The following is a 17207-nucleotide window of genomic DNA, read 5'->3' as shown; positions in this document are numbered from 1 at the left end:
CCCTCCTGTCCTTGCATGGAATTGACAATTTAATGCCTAGAGAAAAGTAAGGGAAGGGGAGTGACAAAAAGAGATGAACACATACATAAACTGATTATGTTATATTGTTGTGTTTCAGAGAAATGCAAGATTACACGCAGGACAGAGTTCACAAAAGAGGAAGCATTTGGTATATCTTAAGAATACAATCCCAAATCAATTTTGGATGTGGAAAGATTATAATAAAGATTATGAATAGGGGCCAGAAATTGAGAAGGTAATGAAATTAATTTTTGGAGGCAGGAATTTTCCATCTATTCATCAATTTGATGGATTTAATTAGCCTTGGATCAAACAGGAATGAATTCATAGGCACACATAAAGAAAAAAGGCACAATTTATCCGGTGACTGAGCCAATTGTCTCTTTTTTTTCCTTAGGAAGATTTTAAAATACTAATGAATTAACATAAGACTGAAATCCTGAATTAGTTCTATAGCTTTTTTTTTTGTCTTAGAGTCCTTTAGAATTTTATAAAAAGAAATGACTATCTCTTTTCAGGAACAAAACACAACAAACTATACAATGAATGGAGAAAATGTATATAGTATAAAAAGGTACAAGGATCCTGATGACATTACCTAAGTCTCAGATCAAGAGCCCCTGTACTGATTATCAGCTTTCAAATTTTAAGAAATTTGCTCAATTAAAAATCACCAAGAAATTCTGTCATGATTCACACCCTCCCAAATCATTATTTCAAATCTCTAGACTTAGAAATTTACATGATATTATAAAGATGGTTGAAGGAATTGAACTCACATGCCCATATCACATAATTCCTTTTAAGTGATTTTATGATCTAGTCAATAAAAAGTTCAACAAGAAAAAAAAATCCCTCAGCTTAAACTATAAGCAGAATAAATAATTAACAAGTTGAACATACACACAAAGGACATAACATTAAATCCAGAAGAATTCTCTGAGCTCAGTCAGCTTTGGGATACAAAGATCAAAGTTCCATGTGCCACATTCAGAGTCTAGTAGGAAGCCTTCCAGAGCCATCAGCAATGGTGGAAAGCATAAGGATACACCTGGAAATAGTGTTTTCTTTTTCTTTGGGTCACAAGAACAAGAGTATCAAGTTCAGTGATATTTAATTTCACCAACATCATAATCAGAATTTCTCCCATTCAACTGTTATCTGAGACATTATTACTTTGTAATCCCTTATACAAAACCCCTGGGGACAGAATTTTTCAGGTTTTAGAAAGGAAATACACTGAACATACCATATAACATATAACACCCCCCTACACACACACACACACACACACACACACACACACACACACACACACACACCTGGAACTATTAAAGTTCTGCAGCAAATGGATGACTAGTCACCCCAAGCGACCAATAAAAGATGCATGTCAATCCATCCAGGCAAATTTTTTTTTCACCCAATGAGCACTAAAACCTTTGAATTTCCAGAGCTTTTTGTATTTAGGCATTGCATGTAAGGGCATGGAATTCTATCATGTCCTGGAGAAGATGGAATAAAGTAAATAAGACTAGTATATGGTTGTCAGGGAGCTTATAATCAAGTAGAGGACATGAGGCATGCATATACACAGTTCTCCACAGGACAACATTGAGGAGAGGACATGAGACATGCATCTAGTTGAAAGCATTCAAGTGTTAGAAGTGGGGAAATAACTTTAAAAATAAAAGAGGATCCCACTTGAGAGGACTAACATGGAAGTGGGCTTTGTACAATGGTCTAGGAAACATCCTAGAAGAGTAAGACCGAGGTGTGCTTCTCAGTCATTCCTGATAAGAATTACGTGGCGCACCTAGTCATTCTATAGCTTCCCAGACCTCTTTCCTGGGGCTCTGAATCTTCAAGTCTAAGGTAGGACCAGGAATCCTTCTAGTAACTCTCTGTGATTCTCATTATCAGGGAATCTTAAAAACAAACAAACAAACAAATAAACAAACAAACAAACTAGGTTTAGGTCTGTGGCTCTCATGCTTGAGTGGGCACTGACACTAGGTGGAGGACTAGCCAAAACCGATAGCTGGGCCCCACCCCCAGGGCTTCTGATTGGGTAGGGCTGGGGTGGGATCTGGGGATTTGCTGGCTCTGGGAACACACAGTGAAACTCATCTTGGCAATGGATATTAGCCAAGATTCAATGGTAGCAAGGAGCCAAGCAACAGCAAGGACTGGGAGTGTGGTGGTGGGTTCTGGGATCAGGTGTGCTACATGCTCAATCTAGATAAGAACTCCAAATATGGGTCCTATTCTAAGAATCTGGGCTAGTGGGAGGGGAATGAAATATATACTAGGCTTGCCATCTACTCAATAGATATCTGAGGATCCACTGTGAATCATATGGTAATGATGCCACAGTGCCCTAATGGAGCTTAGGGCAGAATACACTAGCAGTTCAAAACTGGCTCTACTACAGTTTGAATGTGTCCCCCAAAGCTCATGTGTTAGAACTTGACTCCCCAATGCCATTGTGTTGGGAGGTGGGGCCTGAAGGGAAGTGTTAAGTCATAAAAACTCCACCCTCAAGAATGGATAATGCTGACCATAAAAGGGCTTGAGGCTGTGAGTTCAATATCTTGTTCTCTCCTGTCCATGTGATGTCTTCCACTACATCAGAACACAGCAGGAACTGTTTGTTCATAATGATTTCAAGGCTGATAGTTTCTGTTAGCACCAGATCAGGGCCCAGTGTGTACATTTTTTTTTGACACCAGGTAATGTTAGTTTTCTGGCTGATACAGGGTGGGTAAGCAAATATTGGGCAGATGGCATGTTGAGATGTAGCTCCTGGATCTTGGATATCCCAACTTCCAGAACCATGAACCAAAGAGATTTCTATCGGTAATAAATTGCTCAGTCTATGGTATTCTGTTATAATAGCACAGAATGGACTGAGACATGCTCCCAAGGGACTTTGGCAATACTTTGAGACATTTTTGGTTGTTACAATTAGGGCTAGGAGTACTACTGGCATCTACTGGATACAGGCTAGGGATGCTGCTAAAAGTTCTGTGATGCATGCAAGACAGTTTCCACAACAGAGAATGGTCCAGTCCAAATGTCAATAGTGGCCTGTCTACATTGAAACTTGGGGAAATAAAGCCCAATGTAGACTTCACTATGTATGTCAACTCTAACTCAGCACCTTTCTTTATGAAGTTGACTGTAAACCCCAAGTCACAGCAACCACCTTTGGTCTCAAACACTGCTGGAAAATTGGCTTTCCTATTACTTTCCAGGTATTAACTATAATACATTTTACTCTCTTGTAAAAGGAGAAGGCTTCTTTTTATTTTTTAAGAAGAAATGAAAATCTGAGAAACAAAGCCATCCTGTTCTCTACTATAGAACAGAGGTCAGATCACCTCTCCTCTCAGGGGCAGTTTCTTCTGCTCAGATGAGAAGCTTAGAGATTCTGGGAGAAAGGCTATCCACCAAGAAAACACAAAATCTTCCCCAAGAGAACTGTATTTGAAATGCAGATCTTAAGCAATATGGGTAGGACAGGTACTCTCACAGGATGGCCCTCACTATCATCCAGATAGCAAGGTCTGTGTTGGGGACATTTGATGAAAGGTATTTCCTAAGAAGAGGAGGGATTTCTGGGACCTCGAACTCTAGGGCTTTTGTACACATCAGGTGTGTAGAAAACATGTTTCATACTGAATGTGACCCCAAGCCCAAGAATGAGTGAGCTTTGTGGTAGATAAGTGGGCAGAAAGATCCAGCATGGAAAAAAGGGTCCAAGGCTTCCCAACAGTAGAGAGTTGGCCCTTTTTTTCTCCTGTTTCAACATGTAGTGAGAAAGCAACAATCAGCTCAGACCAAGAGAGTAATAATGTGCCCATCATTCATCAGGCAGGGGTAAGAGACCAATGCTGCTGCAGAACAGGCAACAGTCTCTCCCAAGCATGTGCTACAGGTATAAAGTGTAACAACCCTCATTTTTGAGCAACTATTGTTTTCTTATTCCCCCAAGAAAAAATTTCCCCTAAAACCACAGACTATCAGAAAGCTGCTTTTAAAAACTGTTTCAGTAAGAATGAAACATTCCAATTTTGCTTTAAGGAACTAAGTGACTTTGACCCAAAGAAGCAACCTGTCTACCACCACAAGTGCAGAGCCTTAGTATAAGGGTTTCTGGATATAGCATTGCACCTCAAGCTTCACTCCATAACTGCTGAAGAAATAGGACCTGGGTCCACCTTCCAGTCTAAAGGGATGCTTACTATGTTGCCACAGAGCCCTGTGTTGTTTGTACCTATAAAAATACAGCTTCATTTACATTTCACTAAATTCACTAAAAAAAATTTTTTTTCTTTGTACTCAGGGTCTCCTCCAAGGTGTACTCTCAGTACTTTAAACAAGTTTTTTTTTAAGATAATATCTCACTAAGTTGTCAAAGCTAAACTGGAACTTGCAATCATTCTGCTTCAGCCTCCTGAGTCACTGGGATTATAGGCATACACCACCACACTGGCTTTTTTTCTCTTTTGTTTAATGTGATAGACACTGGCCCTCTGTTGTGCAGTCTCCTTCACTGCCATGAGCCAATCAACTTCACTTTGACTACATCAGACTACAGGTTAGTTCCTGGTAGTCTGAGGCTAATTGGGTGAAAGCAGTGGCAAGAAAGAGTAAAGGGTCTGTCAGTCCCAAGGAACACTGATAATCTCTGCTAACTACTCAGAAGATGGGTCTTAATAAACATATGTATCCTTTTCCTACTGGTGACTACATGGTTAGGAAAGGGGCCCATGGCTATTAGCTTTTAAAAGACCCTGTGTTCAATTCAAAGCCCAGTAAGTCCTAAGTCATTCATAACTTTCCATTTGCTCAACCACCATTTATTATATGCCCACTGAGCCCCTGGCACTTTTCTAGGGTACATGGTAAGGAATATCCATGGTAAGGGATATACATCTTTGATTTAGAGGGACCAATGATTTAACGATAGGAGCAAGGCACCATGTGTCATCATCATGGTGGACAACTCTTTAAGAAGCAAATCGATGAACAGGGTGATCATACAGGTGGTACAAATGTGCAGTTATAAAGTGAGTGAGGTTGGGCAGGGAAAACCTGGCCTCTGTCCCACCAGCCATCATTTATTCAGAAGCCAGATCTGCCTTTGTACAAATTCTGTCAAGGACTTTTATTTTTCAAACCCACCTGATAACCTGGTCTTCTGAATCTATAAAACTAAACCATTAGTTCAGAGAGATGTTGAACTGCCCTTTTGGGGGGCTATTTTTCCTATCCCGGGGGGCTACAAATCTACATCAATTGTAATAAAAAAAAAGAGAAAGAAAGTCCAGATGTGATGAGCTGGAGGCACCTCAGGGAACTTCATTATGAATATTTAGACAGTTTTTCCTCTTGTTATGAAAATTATAGCAATCTGTTCCCAAGCAAGAGCTTCCCATGAATTTCAATGCCATAAAAGTTTTTTGTTTGTGGGAGGGGGATGGGGATAATGCTAGTTGTTTAAATCCTGATCAGCTGAGTTTCACCTTCACTCAGAAAATACTCACATGAACATTTTTTGAATCATTGTAACTCAGAATTCTGATGTGAGCTCATAGTTGAGCATGCTAAGACAGCTGTATAGGAAGAAGCTGCCCTCCTCTGTGCTGCAGGGCAAGTTTCATCAGAGGTTTGTCTTCAGAGCAGAAGGAAGAAGGAAAAAGAGTGCTCAGGTGGCAAGCTCAGAGTTGTTTCTAATAACTAGTCAGTACTCTGCACCTTCCACCTGAACAGAAATGTGGCCTCAAAATGCAAAAGCAGGGAAATGATCCAAATGAAGGGGGATTTTTAGTAGACTAGGGAGCCACTAAATGGAAATCATGGAAGAATAATTACTATAGAATTTGCTCTTGGCAATGAAAGCCAGAGGTAGTGTGTGCAGGGTAAGATTAAACTACAAAATTCATGCCCTGAAGTCCATAAATAATGTCCATCAGTAAACATCCCTCAAGGCTTTGCTGACAGTGATAATCATCCTTTCTTACCACTACTCACTTACAGTAATATTAACATGTATGCCTAGGACATCTTCCCATATTCTCAAATTGCTCACATCTTCCTTTTGTCTCTCCCATCTGGCTGTTCAACACTTTGAATATGAAAACTTTCACAGTGAGTCCTAAAGCTTTTAAAATTGAGTCAGAGGATTAAGATGTGGGGGGAAAAAATCTGAGGGGTCTTCTCAAGTACAACCCCTGATTTCATAGACAAGGTAGACAATAAAGAGGAAGGCCTGAGAAATCAAATTATTTCTCCAAAGAAAATCACACCTCTAGCTAATAATAATGGAACTGTCTTAGGACTCTAAGACAAAACACTCCACCCTGCCTCTGTAAATCTATTCCTCATTAGTAACCCATTCCCCTGCCATGATGCTTCTAGAGAGCTGGGTACATGGAGATAGTTAATAGATACTTGTAGGAACAAATAAGATGTGGTGGGTTAGAACCAGTATTCTTTTACATGCTTAAGGGAGCTGAACATTGCAACTGTACTCATTTCCAGGCCCAGGAAACCCATCTTAGGTCACAGAATTACTATAAAACTACCCTTTCCAACATGGTCACCAATAGGCACATGTGGCTATTGAGCACTTGAAATGTGGTTACTCCAAACTGAGATATGCAACACCTATAAAACACATAAGGTATTATAAAGATATCACATGAACAATGAGGGTACTTCATTTAATAATTTTATATAAATTAATGTTGAAATGATACTATTTAGATATATTGAATTAAATAAAACATATTAAATTCAGTTCAGCTGTTTCTTTTCTTTTTAATGTGGCCACTAGAAAAATTTAAATTATAAATATGGCTATTGGCTAGCACTGTTCCAAAACACGGCTAATACCCTCTATCCACTCACTTAATCTTTCCAAAAAGACTTGAGCCTCTTGCCTGCAGACATTCCAGAAGTATCTAGAATTATTTAAGCAGAAATGTGTTGAGGAGGCTGGTGGGAGGATAAGGTTGGGTAGTTCTGGCTAAGTGGTTAGGCTAAAAGGGGTGACCTGAAGGTCTGTGAATCCCTATAGTGTTCGAGCTGCCATTTCTAGAATATTTATGCCACCTAAAGTATGCAAAGTACTCTGTAAACATGGATAAATGTTAGCTCTGCACATGGGTAAGACACATATGGCAGGAAAAAAAAACATGTTTTAGAAAGAAAACAAAAAACAAAACAAAACAAAAAAACAAAGTTCTGAATCTAACTCATGGGGGATCTAATCAAACACATTTGTGTGGATTTTTTCTGACATGTTTGAAAAAGCTATGGAGATTACGTAAGGATTTTTTAAAATAGGGAAACTCACTCTTTGTCCTGCTGTCCATTTCTGTTTTCGATGGGTCTGGAGTCACTGTAGCTGGAGACAATTTCTTCCCAATAGTCTGAGGGGGGAAAAACAATTTAACACATCAAGACAATTCTCTTCATCAAGCAAAGGAACAAAATCCAGATCATAGTGACAAAATGCTCAAAACTGGTTCTAAAAACCACTCCCTTAAGTTTATGCTCTGCTCTGTGTACTGGTTGCCACTCTTTAATAGCTCTGATCTTCAATGACAAACAAGGGGAAGCCTCATAAAAACAGCTTCATCTTTGAAAGCACTCAGTACCTTTTATTTTCTTTCTTCCCTGATGGTCTTTAAGAATTTATTATTTTCCCCATATTTTTTATTAGTACATTATAGTTGTACACAATGATGAGATTTGTTGTTACATATTTGTACATGCACACAACATCTCGATATTTGGCCAATATCATTCCCCGGGTACAGTTTCCTTCATTTTATGAGACATTAACTAAATCTATGGAGGGACAGTACCTGGCCCAATGGCAGTATTCCAAAATAACTGTGAGTGGAAGAATGGAAAAAAAGGGAAGAAATAAAAGGGATGAAATAAAGGAATGGAGGGCTAGAAGGACAGAAAGATGAATAGGCAGGTGGATGGGCAGGCAGAAGCCAGGTGTCCCAGGCAACTGGGCCTTGTTATGACTCCTTCTCATCATCTAACATTCTAACTGCTTCACAGGGGTACGTTCTTGTTCTTTAGCTGTCCCCAAAATGAAAAACAAGGAGGCCCAGCAGCTCCTTTTCCACTAGTCTTTTAATGCTCCACGGCCTTAAAAAGGTCCATTGCCTTGGACCATATGTGCCTATTAACTAGTTAAAAAGAGAAAAAAGTATAGTCTGCCTTGACTTCACTTTCTTTCCTTCATTTGAAGTTAATGCTATTACCATCCATTATTTATGAATCATCCATAGAAAAGATTGGATATTGCCTCTGCCTAAAGATGTTCTTGAAAGCACAGGCTACTGAGCAGCCCCAACAAAAACACCAATACACAAACCAACAAGCCAATGGTTCCAGAGGTAAGAGCTGTCCCCACTCTTTCTCCTTTGCTACTGCACTTGTCTAACCATGATTAATACCTGAGGAAAGTGTCTATTGATACCAGAGAAGCAGCTGTCACAACCAAGTAGCTGGGTAAATTTCACTCCCTAAGGAAGGGCTTCACTAGTGAGAATCCCAGCCACTAGGAAGCCCAAACATCTTGAACACAAGAAGAGGAACAAGCTGCATAATTCAAAAACCAGCAGGGTGGAATTTTTCTTCAAATAAAACTGATTCACCATAGATTTTAATTTGAAAAAGTTCTTCATGCTTCAAACGTTGAACCTAACATTAAATATGAATAAATCACAGAAAGAGGATAAGATAAATCAAATCTTCAGCCCTTCATGAATTTTTAAAAACATTTGTGACAGAAAGCCTTTGCATTTTACACGGTGACATTTTTATTTAGTGCCGAGAGGCTTTCTATATTGGATAAAAAAAATGAAACCCCCAATAGTATGCCACCCCTCAACTGCTACTAAGTACTCAAACTAATAACATTTTATGACTCCAAGGAAACATCAGGGAAGGAAAAAAGTTTGATGTTCTTCTGTCATAAGGTCAAATTTGATGAAGAACTGTTCTTGGGATTATCTTGAAAAATCAGGTATTGGTAGTAAAACTAGAAGCTCTCAAAGTATCATTTCATTAATATTCCAGTTCACACTTCCAGCAGCTTGACTGTCAATCTGTTTTCCCTTTGGGGGACTCAGTAAAGCATCACTACTGTTAACACATTAAGAAGAAGGAAACAAAAACAATTAAAACTTCAGTCATCACTGACAGTGGAAGGAAGAAAGGCAAACATGTAAATAGTATAAACACAATTCTCAGTCCTGTTTACTTTCCTGAAAATGAGACAAGCAATGGTTTGAGCTTTAAACCAGATGTCTTGCTTTGGAGAAACCTTGGCAGGTTTTATATTCTTACAACTTTGGTAACAAAAAAACTGTCCTCATGTCTGATGTCTGGTTTACCAGAATGTCCAAGTTTATAGACATCAAGAAAGACCACTGGTTAAATACCCTTACTTCAGTACTAAAAGACATGAAAATAGCAATGCTTACAGTAGTTGTCTTTCTATTTCAGAAAATACAGCACACTAGCCTCTGTGATGGTGACCTTGATATTATACTCATCTTCTAAAGGTGTTCAGTACCTTAAGCCTTCCTTCTCCTTTGTGGGCCATGATTAAAAGTCTAGAGTAAGGCCAGATCCTCCCCTATCAGCTGGTCTAGTAGGTGTTCCAGAGACAGAAAGTTTCCTAGTGTTTCTGTCTTCTCTAGAGCGTAGACCTAGGGAAGTGTGGCCTGAGACCAGCAGTACTTGAGAACTTGTTAGCAAAGTAAATTCCCAGGCCACGCCCCAGACTTTCTCAATCAGAAACTCTGGGGATGGTGCCAGCAGTCTCAGAGGGGACACACCCTCCATGGGATTCTGATGCACACTCAAACTTGAGAAGCATGGACCTAGCTGTAGCAGAGGTTCTATTAATATGAATCAAACGCCCTTTCATGGATTCAACACTCAAGTGCCTATTTTCATACCTCAATATAGTATAAAACATCTTTTCTACTCTTATTCCTCTCCTTTTCTACCCAATGCCTTCTATCTTCTGTATTCTTACTGGCATAATACCTTATCATTGCTACTAATTACACATACACATTGAAGGCTCTATAGACTATCACTATGGATCTGCTTTAAGACACAGTGATCACCAGGTTGGCTTCACTTTTGTATCTCTTGTTACAGTCCAATATCCACTTAAAAACCTAAGTTTTAAAAATAAACAAAATTCAGAAAATTCATTCCCTTGAACATTTAATAATATTAGTCCCTCTCCCCTTTGGCTCTTTCACCAAAAGTACTAACTAAACTTTTTGGAGTTTTTGTGTACAGTGGGAGTTTCATATATACTCCTGGCTCCACAAGATTCAGTAACACAGTATCAGAATACATAACTATCACATGATTTTGGTTAGTAGAGCAAGTGATTTTTTTTTTCTTTTCTAGTCAAAATGAAGAAACGGATGCTTCCAGGAAGACAATCACTGGATTTGAGTCCAGATGAATCCAGCTCCCCAAATGATGAATGTATGTTTCTCTGTGACAATGGAAAATGAGACCAGAATAACACTCAAATCAATAGTATAAAATCACTCCTCCAACTGGACTGTAATTCAGGTGCAAACTCCTTTGGGTGTAAAAAGAAGTTTCTAATTATAGAACAATGTTGAGGAGAAGGTTTAAATCCATTTCTAATGTTCTCTCAAAATACCACACACAAATTCTGCATCCAAAGGCAGCCAGCTGAATGGGTATGAGGGAGGAGAGAGCTGTAAAGTTGCCTACCCACCCCATCCTGACCATAGGCCAGACTTTCTGTCACCTATTTTAGATGTGGATGATGTTCTGAGAAGCTACATGTAGACATCACTCAAGTGCTCACACAAAACCAAACATAAGAGATGACCTTTCAAATAGCTGGTAAAAATCCAAGTTAAAGGTACCTCTTTGATGGCAGTCCTTTTACAACACTAGCATCTGACAGTACTCCTTCCCCTTCTGTCCAGTACAGATTTATTAGGTACCCATTTAACACGAGACAAGAAAGCAGACAAGAAGGCAGAAGGATGCTGAGCATCACCACAAACATTGCAACAACTATTTGTGAGGCTGGTTCTCTATAGTGGTGTGTTGAGGGGTTTCCAAGCATGCAGCATGATTATCCCAAATCCTGCTCATCTATAGCATATAGAGATATATAAGATACCAGTAATGGTGACAAAATAATATCTATATATGACTATTTTTAGTTTCCTTTCCACCATAACTCAGAAGGATCCCCAAACTGCTAGAAAACTCTCTGGAAACTTTTAATATTTATATTTGTTTTTACATGCTTGCTTCATGAACACCTATGACTGAAAGTGTAATGAAGTCTTCTTGGCTCTCAACAGGGAGCAGTAGGAATAGAGTCAAAGTCCAGTGAAGCAGCTCATGTCAACACAAAAGCACAAAGATGTATCCTTAAAATGCAGCACCTTATGTACTCTACTCTCACTGAAAGGCTTTCATTTACCCCAGCAACTGTCCATGTGCCTGTATTTGGTGGGTCCAGCTTAAACTGTAAGCCATCAACAGAAGACATGCCAGAACAAGATACAACTCAAAATTCTAAAAATAATGGACATGGTCCATCAAAGGGAATCTACATTTGTAGTTCCATTCAAGGGACAGAGTTTACCTCTGAAACACCTCCCATACTATTATGTCAATTCTGATTTCTCAAAGGGCCCTGCTTTGTGGTCTATTTTAAAACTTGGTTGAAGAAAAAAGTAAACATTTTCTGTTTATGAAACTGGGTGTAAGGCTTAGAGTTATTCATATGATGCTCATTTCTGTCCCCAAAAGTTAGAATTAAAATTATACTAAACCTCTTTGCTTAATCACAGTTAAAGACCTTGTCAGATTCATCGTTGCTTTTGAAGCATCTGTCAAGTATACCACATTTAGCAGTTTAACTACTTTTATCTTCAGAAATAGTGCCCTCCTTGAGATCAGGACCTGGGTGTTCATTATTCTCTTATACCCACAAAGTGAGAGGTCTATAAGACTCTTGTTGCTGGGTTAAATGGGGAGCTTGGGGATGACATCTACTCCCACTCTGCCCTAGCATAAGCAATCCTATCACAACAGGTACAAAGACAGGAGACTCCTTCCCTGACATCAGAAGGCCTCTGTACCTCTTGGAACCCCAATGTTTCAGTCACACTGTTCAGAATGTCTTCCTACACTGTTGCCCTTGCTTTACTTCCTTTTGTTTCCAAACACACATATCCTGCCTCCTATTAACTGTTGGCTGCCTTAAAGAAGAATCCAATCTCAGAAGTAGAGGTGTCTGGTGGACACCTCTCTGCCTATGACTTCCAAATACTCATACTAGCCTGCTCCCTCACATTCTTTACAGTTTCATATCTATTTATCAAAAGACTAGATGGATCATTATCACTCAGGTACATGCAGACAGACATCATTTCCTGAAGTGTGTTCCCCCATGATGTTCCATTGGCACATCCACCAACCTACAACCTAATCTCATCATTTGGTCCATTTGAGAAGCACTGAATACTATATCTAATCAAAGCAACATAACATATTAAAGGGTCTGAGATGTCCTGTGGTTATTGTTTAACTATACCCATGTTTAACTTAGTGTATTCCAAATTTTTCTAAGTATAGAAATTCTATTTCTGTGACACCACTAATTTATCCCAAGAATGAGTATTCTATGAAAGAATAAGATGAACATCCTCCGTCCCCTTCCTAAATTCTCTTGCCTATCGTCTCTGTCTCCTAGGCTCATGACATGGGACTTAACTTTGATTACCATCTTATTGTACTCCCTGTATCTAATCCATCATCAAAGCTCTGCTGCAGGGCAAACAGAATTTTGGAAAGGGTATTCAAGCTGAAGAAAAGCAGAGAAGCAAGGCAAGAATGCGAATGGGTGCTGGGCATGATTACTCACACCTTCAGTCCCAGCACTTGGGAGACTAAGCCCTGGGGTTCAAGGCCACCCAGGGCAACTCACTGAAGCCCAGACTTTTAAAAAAAAAAAGGAGGAGGAGGAAAAATGTGTACAGGAAGTGAGGACTCTCAGACACAGGATGGTAGTGGCAAGAGATCACAGCAGGGTGAGAGTTGGGCTCAGAGACCTGCAAGGTAAATAGGGCCACTGTTACAGTACTTTGTGCTTTATCCTCAAGGTACCTGATGATGATAACCAGGTCATTCTGAAAAATAAGTAGAGGTATGGCATGATTAAATATGTGACTTTAAGAAGGATGAAGAAAGGAAAGGACATAAGAAAGCTAAGTAGATAATGGGGAGGTTGACACAATAATCCAACTAAGAAAGTGAACTGTGGTTGTAGAAAAGAGGTTTGAGAAATATTTAGACTGTGTGTGTGGGGGGTGGGGGGGCGCCTGGGATAGTGGTTCAGCAGTACAGCGCTCACCTAGTACGTGGGATGTCCTGGGTTTGATCCTCAGCACCACATAAAAATAAATAAGTAAAATAAAGATATCATGTCCAGTTACAACCAAAAATAAATATTAAAAAAAATTTAAAAATAAATATTTAGACTGTCTACGTGGCCATAGTTCATAGTTACCACAGGCATAAAGCAGTGATTGTGAACTGGTTTGAATATGATGGGAAAATTCCCAATTCTGTTATGCTCTTGAGTCTACATATATGCATGTCACATAGTTAGAGTGCCAACCACATGCAAAGACTCTGATTAAAGGAGTCAAAGAGATGGATCTGGTGGCTCAGGGAAGCATTGTAAAAAAATTATCCTAATGGGAAAAAAAATCACAGAGAACGTGTTTCTCAGTGCTCTGATGGTGGTACAGAAACCTTCAGTAGAAAAGTAATAGGTCTGCAATAGTTTTGATTTAGCTTTTTATTAAAGCATCAATTAATCTACCATTTGAACAGCAAAATTTTTTTTTAAAAATTAAGACATGAGAAACTTTTGATACATACAAAAACCATCTTTCTAATCTGACAAATGTAACTAGTTTAGTCAAGTGTGTCTTCAAAAATGTCTTTACCCAAAGAAAAAAAATGGAAAATTTCTTTCTCCAGAAGAATTTTCCAAAGAAAGTTTTCTGTCCTTCAGAGTAGGAAAGGGAAATGAAGTTGTTTCAATTAGAAAAGAGGTAATATTGGGAACAAATTTTCCTGATTTTTCAAGGAAAATCACTACTTAAAAGGCTTTAGGTATATAATGGAATGTTATTCAACCTTAAGGAAATTCTGACACATGCTAAAACATGGATGAACCCAGAGGACATTAAGCTAGGTGAAGGAAGTCAGTCACAGAATGACAAATATAGTCAGCCCTCCCTCCATATCCATGTATTCAATCGATCTCAGATTTAAAACATTTGTGGAAAACACTGTGTCCATACTAAACATGTAAAGACTTTGTTCTTATCATTATCATCTAAATAATACAACTATTTACATAGCATTTTACATTGTATTTAGTATTCCAAGTAATCTAGAGATGACTTGAAATACAGGGAACATGTGTGTGGTTTCTATGCAAATTCTACATCATAATAGACTGGAGCATCATAGATTTTGGTATCCACAGGGGGTCCTGGAATCAATCCCCTATAAAGGACAACTGTTTATATAGTTCCATTCTTATGAGGCCCCTAGAGTAGTCAAATTTATAAAAACAGAAAAACTATGGTCACCATAGGCAGGGAGTGAGTGTTTAATGGGCATAGAGCTTCACCTTTTCAAGATAAAAAAAAAAGTTCTGGGATGATTAGTGGTGATGGTTGCGCAATAATGAGAATGTACTGAACAGCACTGAGTTGTACATTTAAAAATGGTTTCAATTGTAGATTTTATGTCATGCTAGGACATGTTCCTCTTTCCCTGCCTCTTTCTTCCTATGGATGCTGACTAGAATGGCAAAAGAATTGCTCATAAGGCTCTGATATCCTGATACTTAATATTCAACTACAAAATAATCAGGGGTATAGATAACATCTAATGAGGTAAGTTAGAGAACAAATCTGTGTCCAGAAGCTTCCTGCCCAGAGATGCCTGCTATAGCATTCATTCACTTCAGTCTTATCTGCAACACTCCTTTCTACCACTATGAAAGATAAGGTATTGATTCTATAAAACCAATCTCTAAATCTGGCTAACATTAAGTGGCTCCAGCTTTAATATTATAAAACTCATTCTTCACTTTCATCATCTACTCTATAAACTCTTTTTTTAAAGAGAGATTGAGAGAGGAGAGAGAGAGAGAGAGAGAATTTTTAATATTTATTTATTTTAGTTCTCGGCAGGCACAACATAAGTGTTGGTATGTGGTGCTGAGGATCGAACCCGGGCCGCACGCATGCCAGACGAGCACGCTACCGCCTGAGCCACATTCCCAGCCCCATCTATAGACTCTTAAATAACATCACTTACTCCTTTTTATAATCATTGGGGCTCCCTTTCTGTACAGAAGAGCAGAGAATATCACATCAAGTTACCTGAGAAATAGTGATGCTGCTGTTGTTGTTGTTGTTGTTATTATTATTTGCTACTGGGGATTGAATTCCGGGGCACTTGGCCACTGAGCCACATCCCCAGTCCTATTTTGTATTTTATTTAGAGACAGGGTCTCACTGCATTGCTTAGTACCTCTTTTTTGCTGAGGCTGGCTTTGAACTCGCAATTCTGCTGCCTCAGCCTCCCGAGCTGCTGGGATTACAGGCATGTGCCACAGCACCTGGCATGATGATATTATTTTTGTTTTGTTTTTATTATAAAGAATGAGTTCAGTTCACCTACTTCTTCAAAATAGGAGCTTGTTAAATATATCTGGAAGTCAGGTATACACCTGATACATCTTCTAGATGCAGAGTGGTATATTTAGATAATCCAAGATGCTTCAAGAATAGAGATCCACAAAGAGACAAAATTAAGCTCAGAGCACTCTAGTCACTAGTCAGAAAGACATCTTCAACAATGGGGCAAATCCATATTATATGTCTTCAAAGAAAATATTATAGATAACAATGGCTGGAATTCTCTCTTACCTCATATGTCCTCACTTTCCTCTGTTTTGGATTTCTGACTCTTTCTATATGTGAATCACTAACTGGTGAGGACTGTGTCCTGGTCATTATACAATCCTTCCAGGTGCCTTACATATTAGAGGTACTAAATTTTCAGGATTTACTTTAGTCCAAAAGAAACTTAACATTCACCAGAAAATGTGAATACTTAACGGAGAATCTACTGTGTGCAATGCATTTTTGAGGTGCTATGAGTACAACAATGGAACAAATAAACCTGTCCTTCTTTTCAGTGTCTCCTAGTGAATTAGTATTGAATAGAAATGGTCTTAAAAAGCCTCACTAGCTATGAGATCTCAGACAAGTTACTTAATCTCTCTATACTTCAGCTTTCTCTTCTGAAATAGCAATAATAATTCATATATTCTAGATTTTATAGGAGACTTAAATGAAAAAGATATGTAAGGTACTCATTGTTATTGAATTTTACTAAATTAAAAAATCAATCATCGTAATGCCTCTTTATGAATTCTAGTTACAAAGAATGACTGTTTGACTGTAACAGGTTTTTTTTTAATTTAATAAATAGCAGGTTAACAGCTCCATTCCTTTACTTGGGGTCTGGAGAACATGAAGTAACTTTTACAAGACACTCACACAGCAGAGAGGTGCTTGGAGGAAAGTGATAAATCTGAAAAAATGAGAAGGGATGAAAAGCAACAGCCATTACCTTATAGTCATTGCCTGTAAGGAAAAGTAGATAGAACAAAGAAGATAGGAGAACTGAGGAGGGTCAGAGCCGACAACCCACAGAGCTTTCGGGTCAATAAAGCTTCAGTTAAGGTGTCCCCTACAGTGAACTGCCAGAAGACCATCCTAGGAGCCCCTCAAGTGTGGGCACATGCCAACTGCTTCTGGCTACATCCAAACTGTTATCCACTTTTAACGATGGAAAAACAACAAGGCGTGTGTCTGGGAAAAACAGCCTGTTGTCAGAGAACAGAAAGCCTTTTATTGCGAATTTTGATACTCAGGAGCAAACATACCACTATAGAAAATTACCCCAAGCCATCTTTTACAAAGCTTGGCGTCCATTCAATAATGAACGAAGAAATCCTAAACCACTGG

At 38.8% G+C, this 17207-nt stretch overlaps 1 protein-coding gene across 1 annotated transcript in view; it reads right to left on the bottom strand.

Moving 5' to 3' along the window:
* The window catches only part of LOC144372815 (SH3 domain-containing kinase-binding protein 1-like), a gene marked incomplete at its 3' end in the record, with an annotated part of 150745 nt that overhangs the window by 62814 nt on the left and 70724 nt on the right, over nt 1–17207 (bottom strand). Inside the window, exon 3 of the mRNA XM_078036057.1 lies at nt 7385–7460. Within this exon, the coding sequence (XP_077892183.1) occupies nt 7385–7460 (76 nt within the window). The remainder of the gene's footprint in view (nt 1–7384; nt 7461–17207) is intronic.

This window comes from Ictidomys tridecemlineatus, unplaced genomic scaffold (genome assembly GCF_052094955.1).
Source record: "Ictidomys tridecemlineatus isolate mIctTri1 unplaced genomic scaffold, mIctTri1.hap1 Scaffold_165, whole genome shotgun sequence".
Taxonomy (NCBI): Eukaryota; Metazoa; Chordata; class Mammalia; order Rodentia; family Sciuridae; genus Ictidomys; species Ictidomys tridecemlineatus.
The sequence above is the reverse complement of the archived record's forward strand: the minus strand, read 5'-3'. Positions and strand labels throughout refer to the sequence as shown.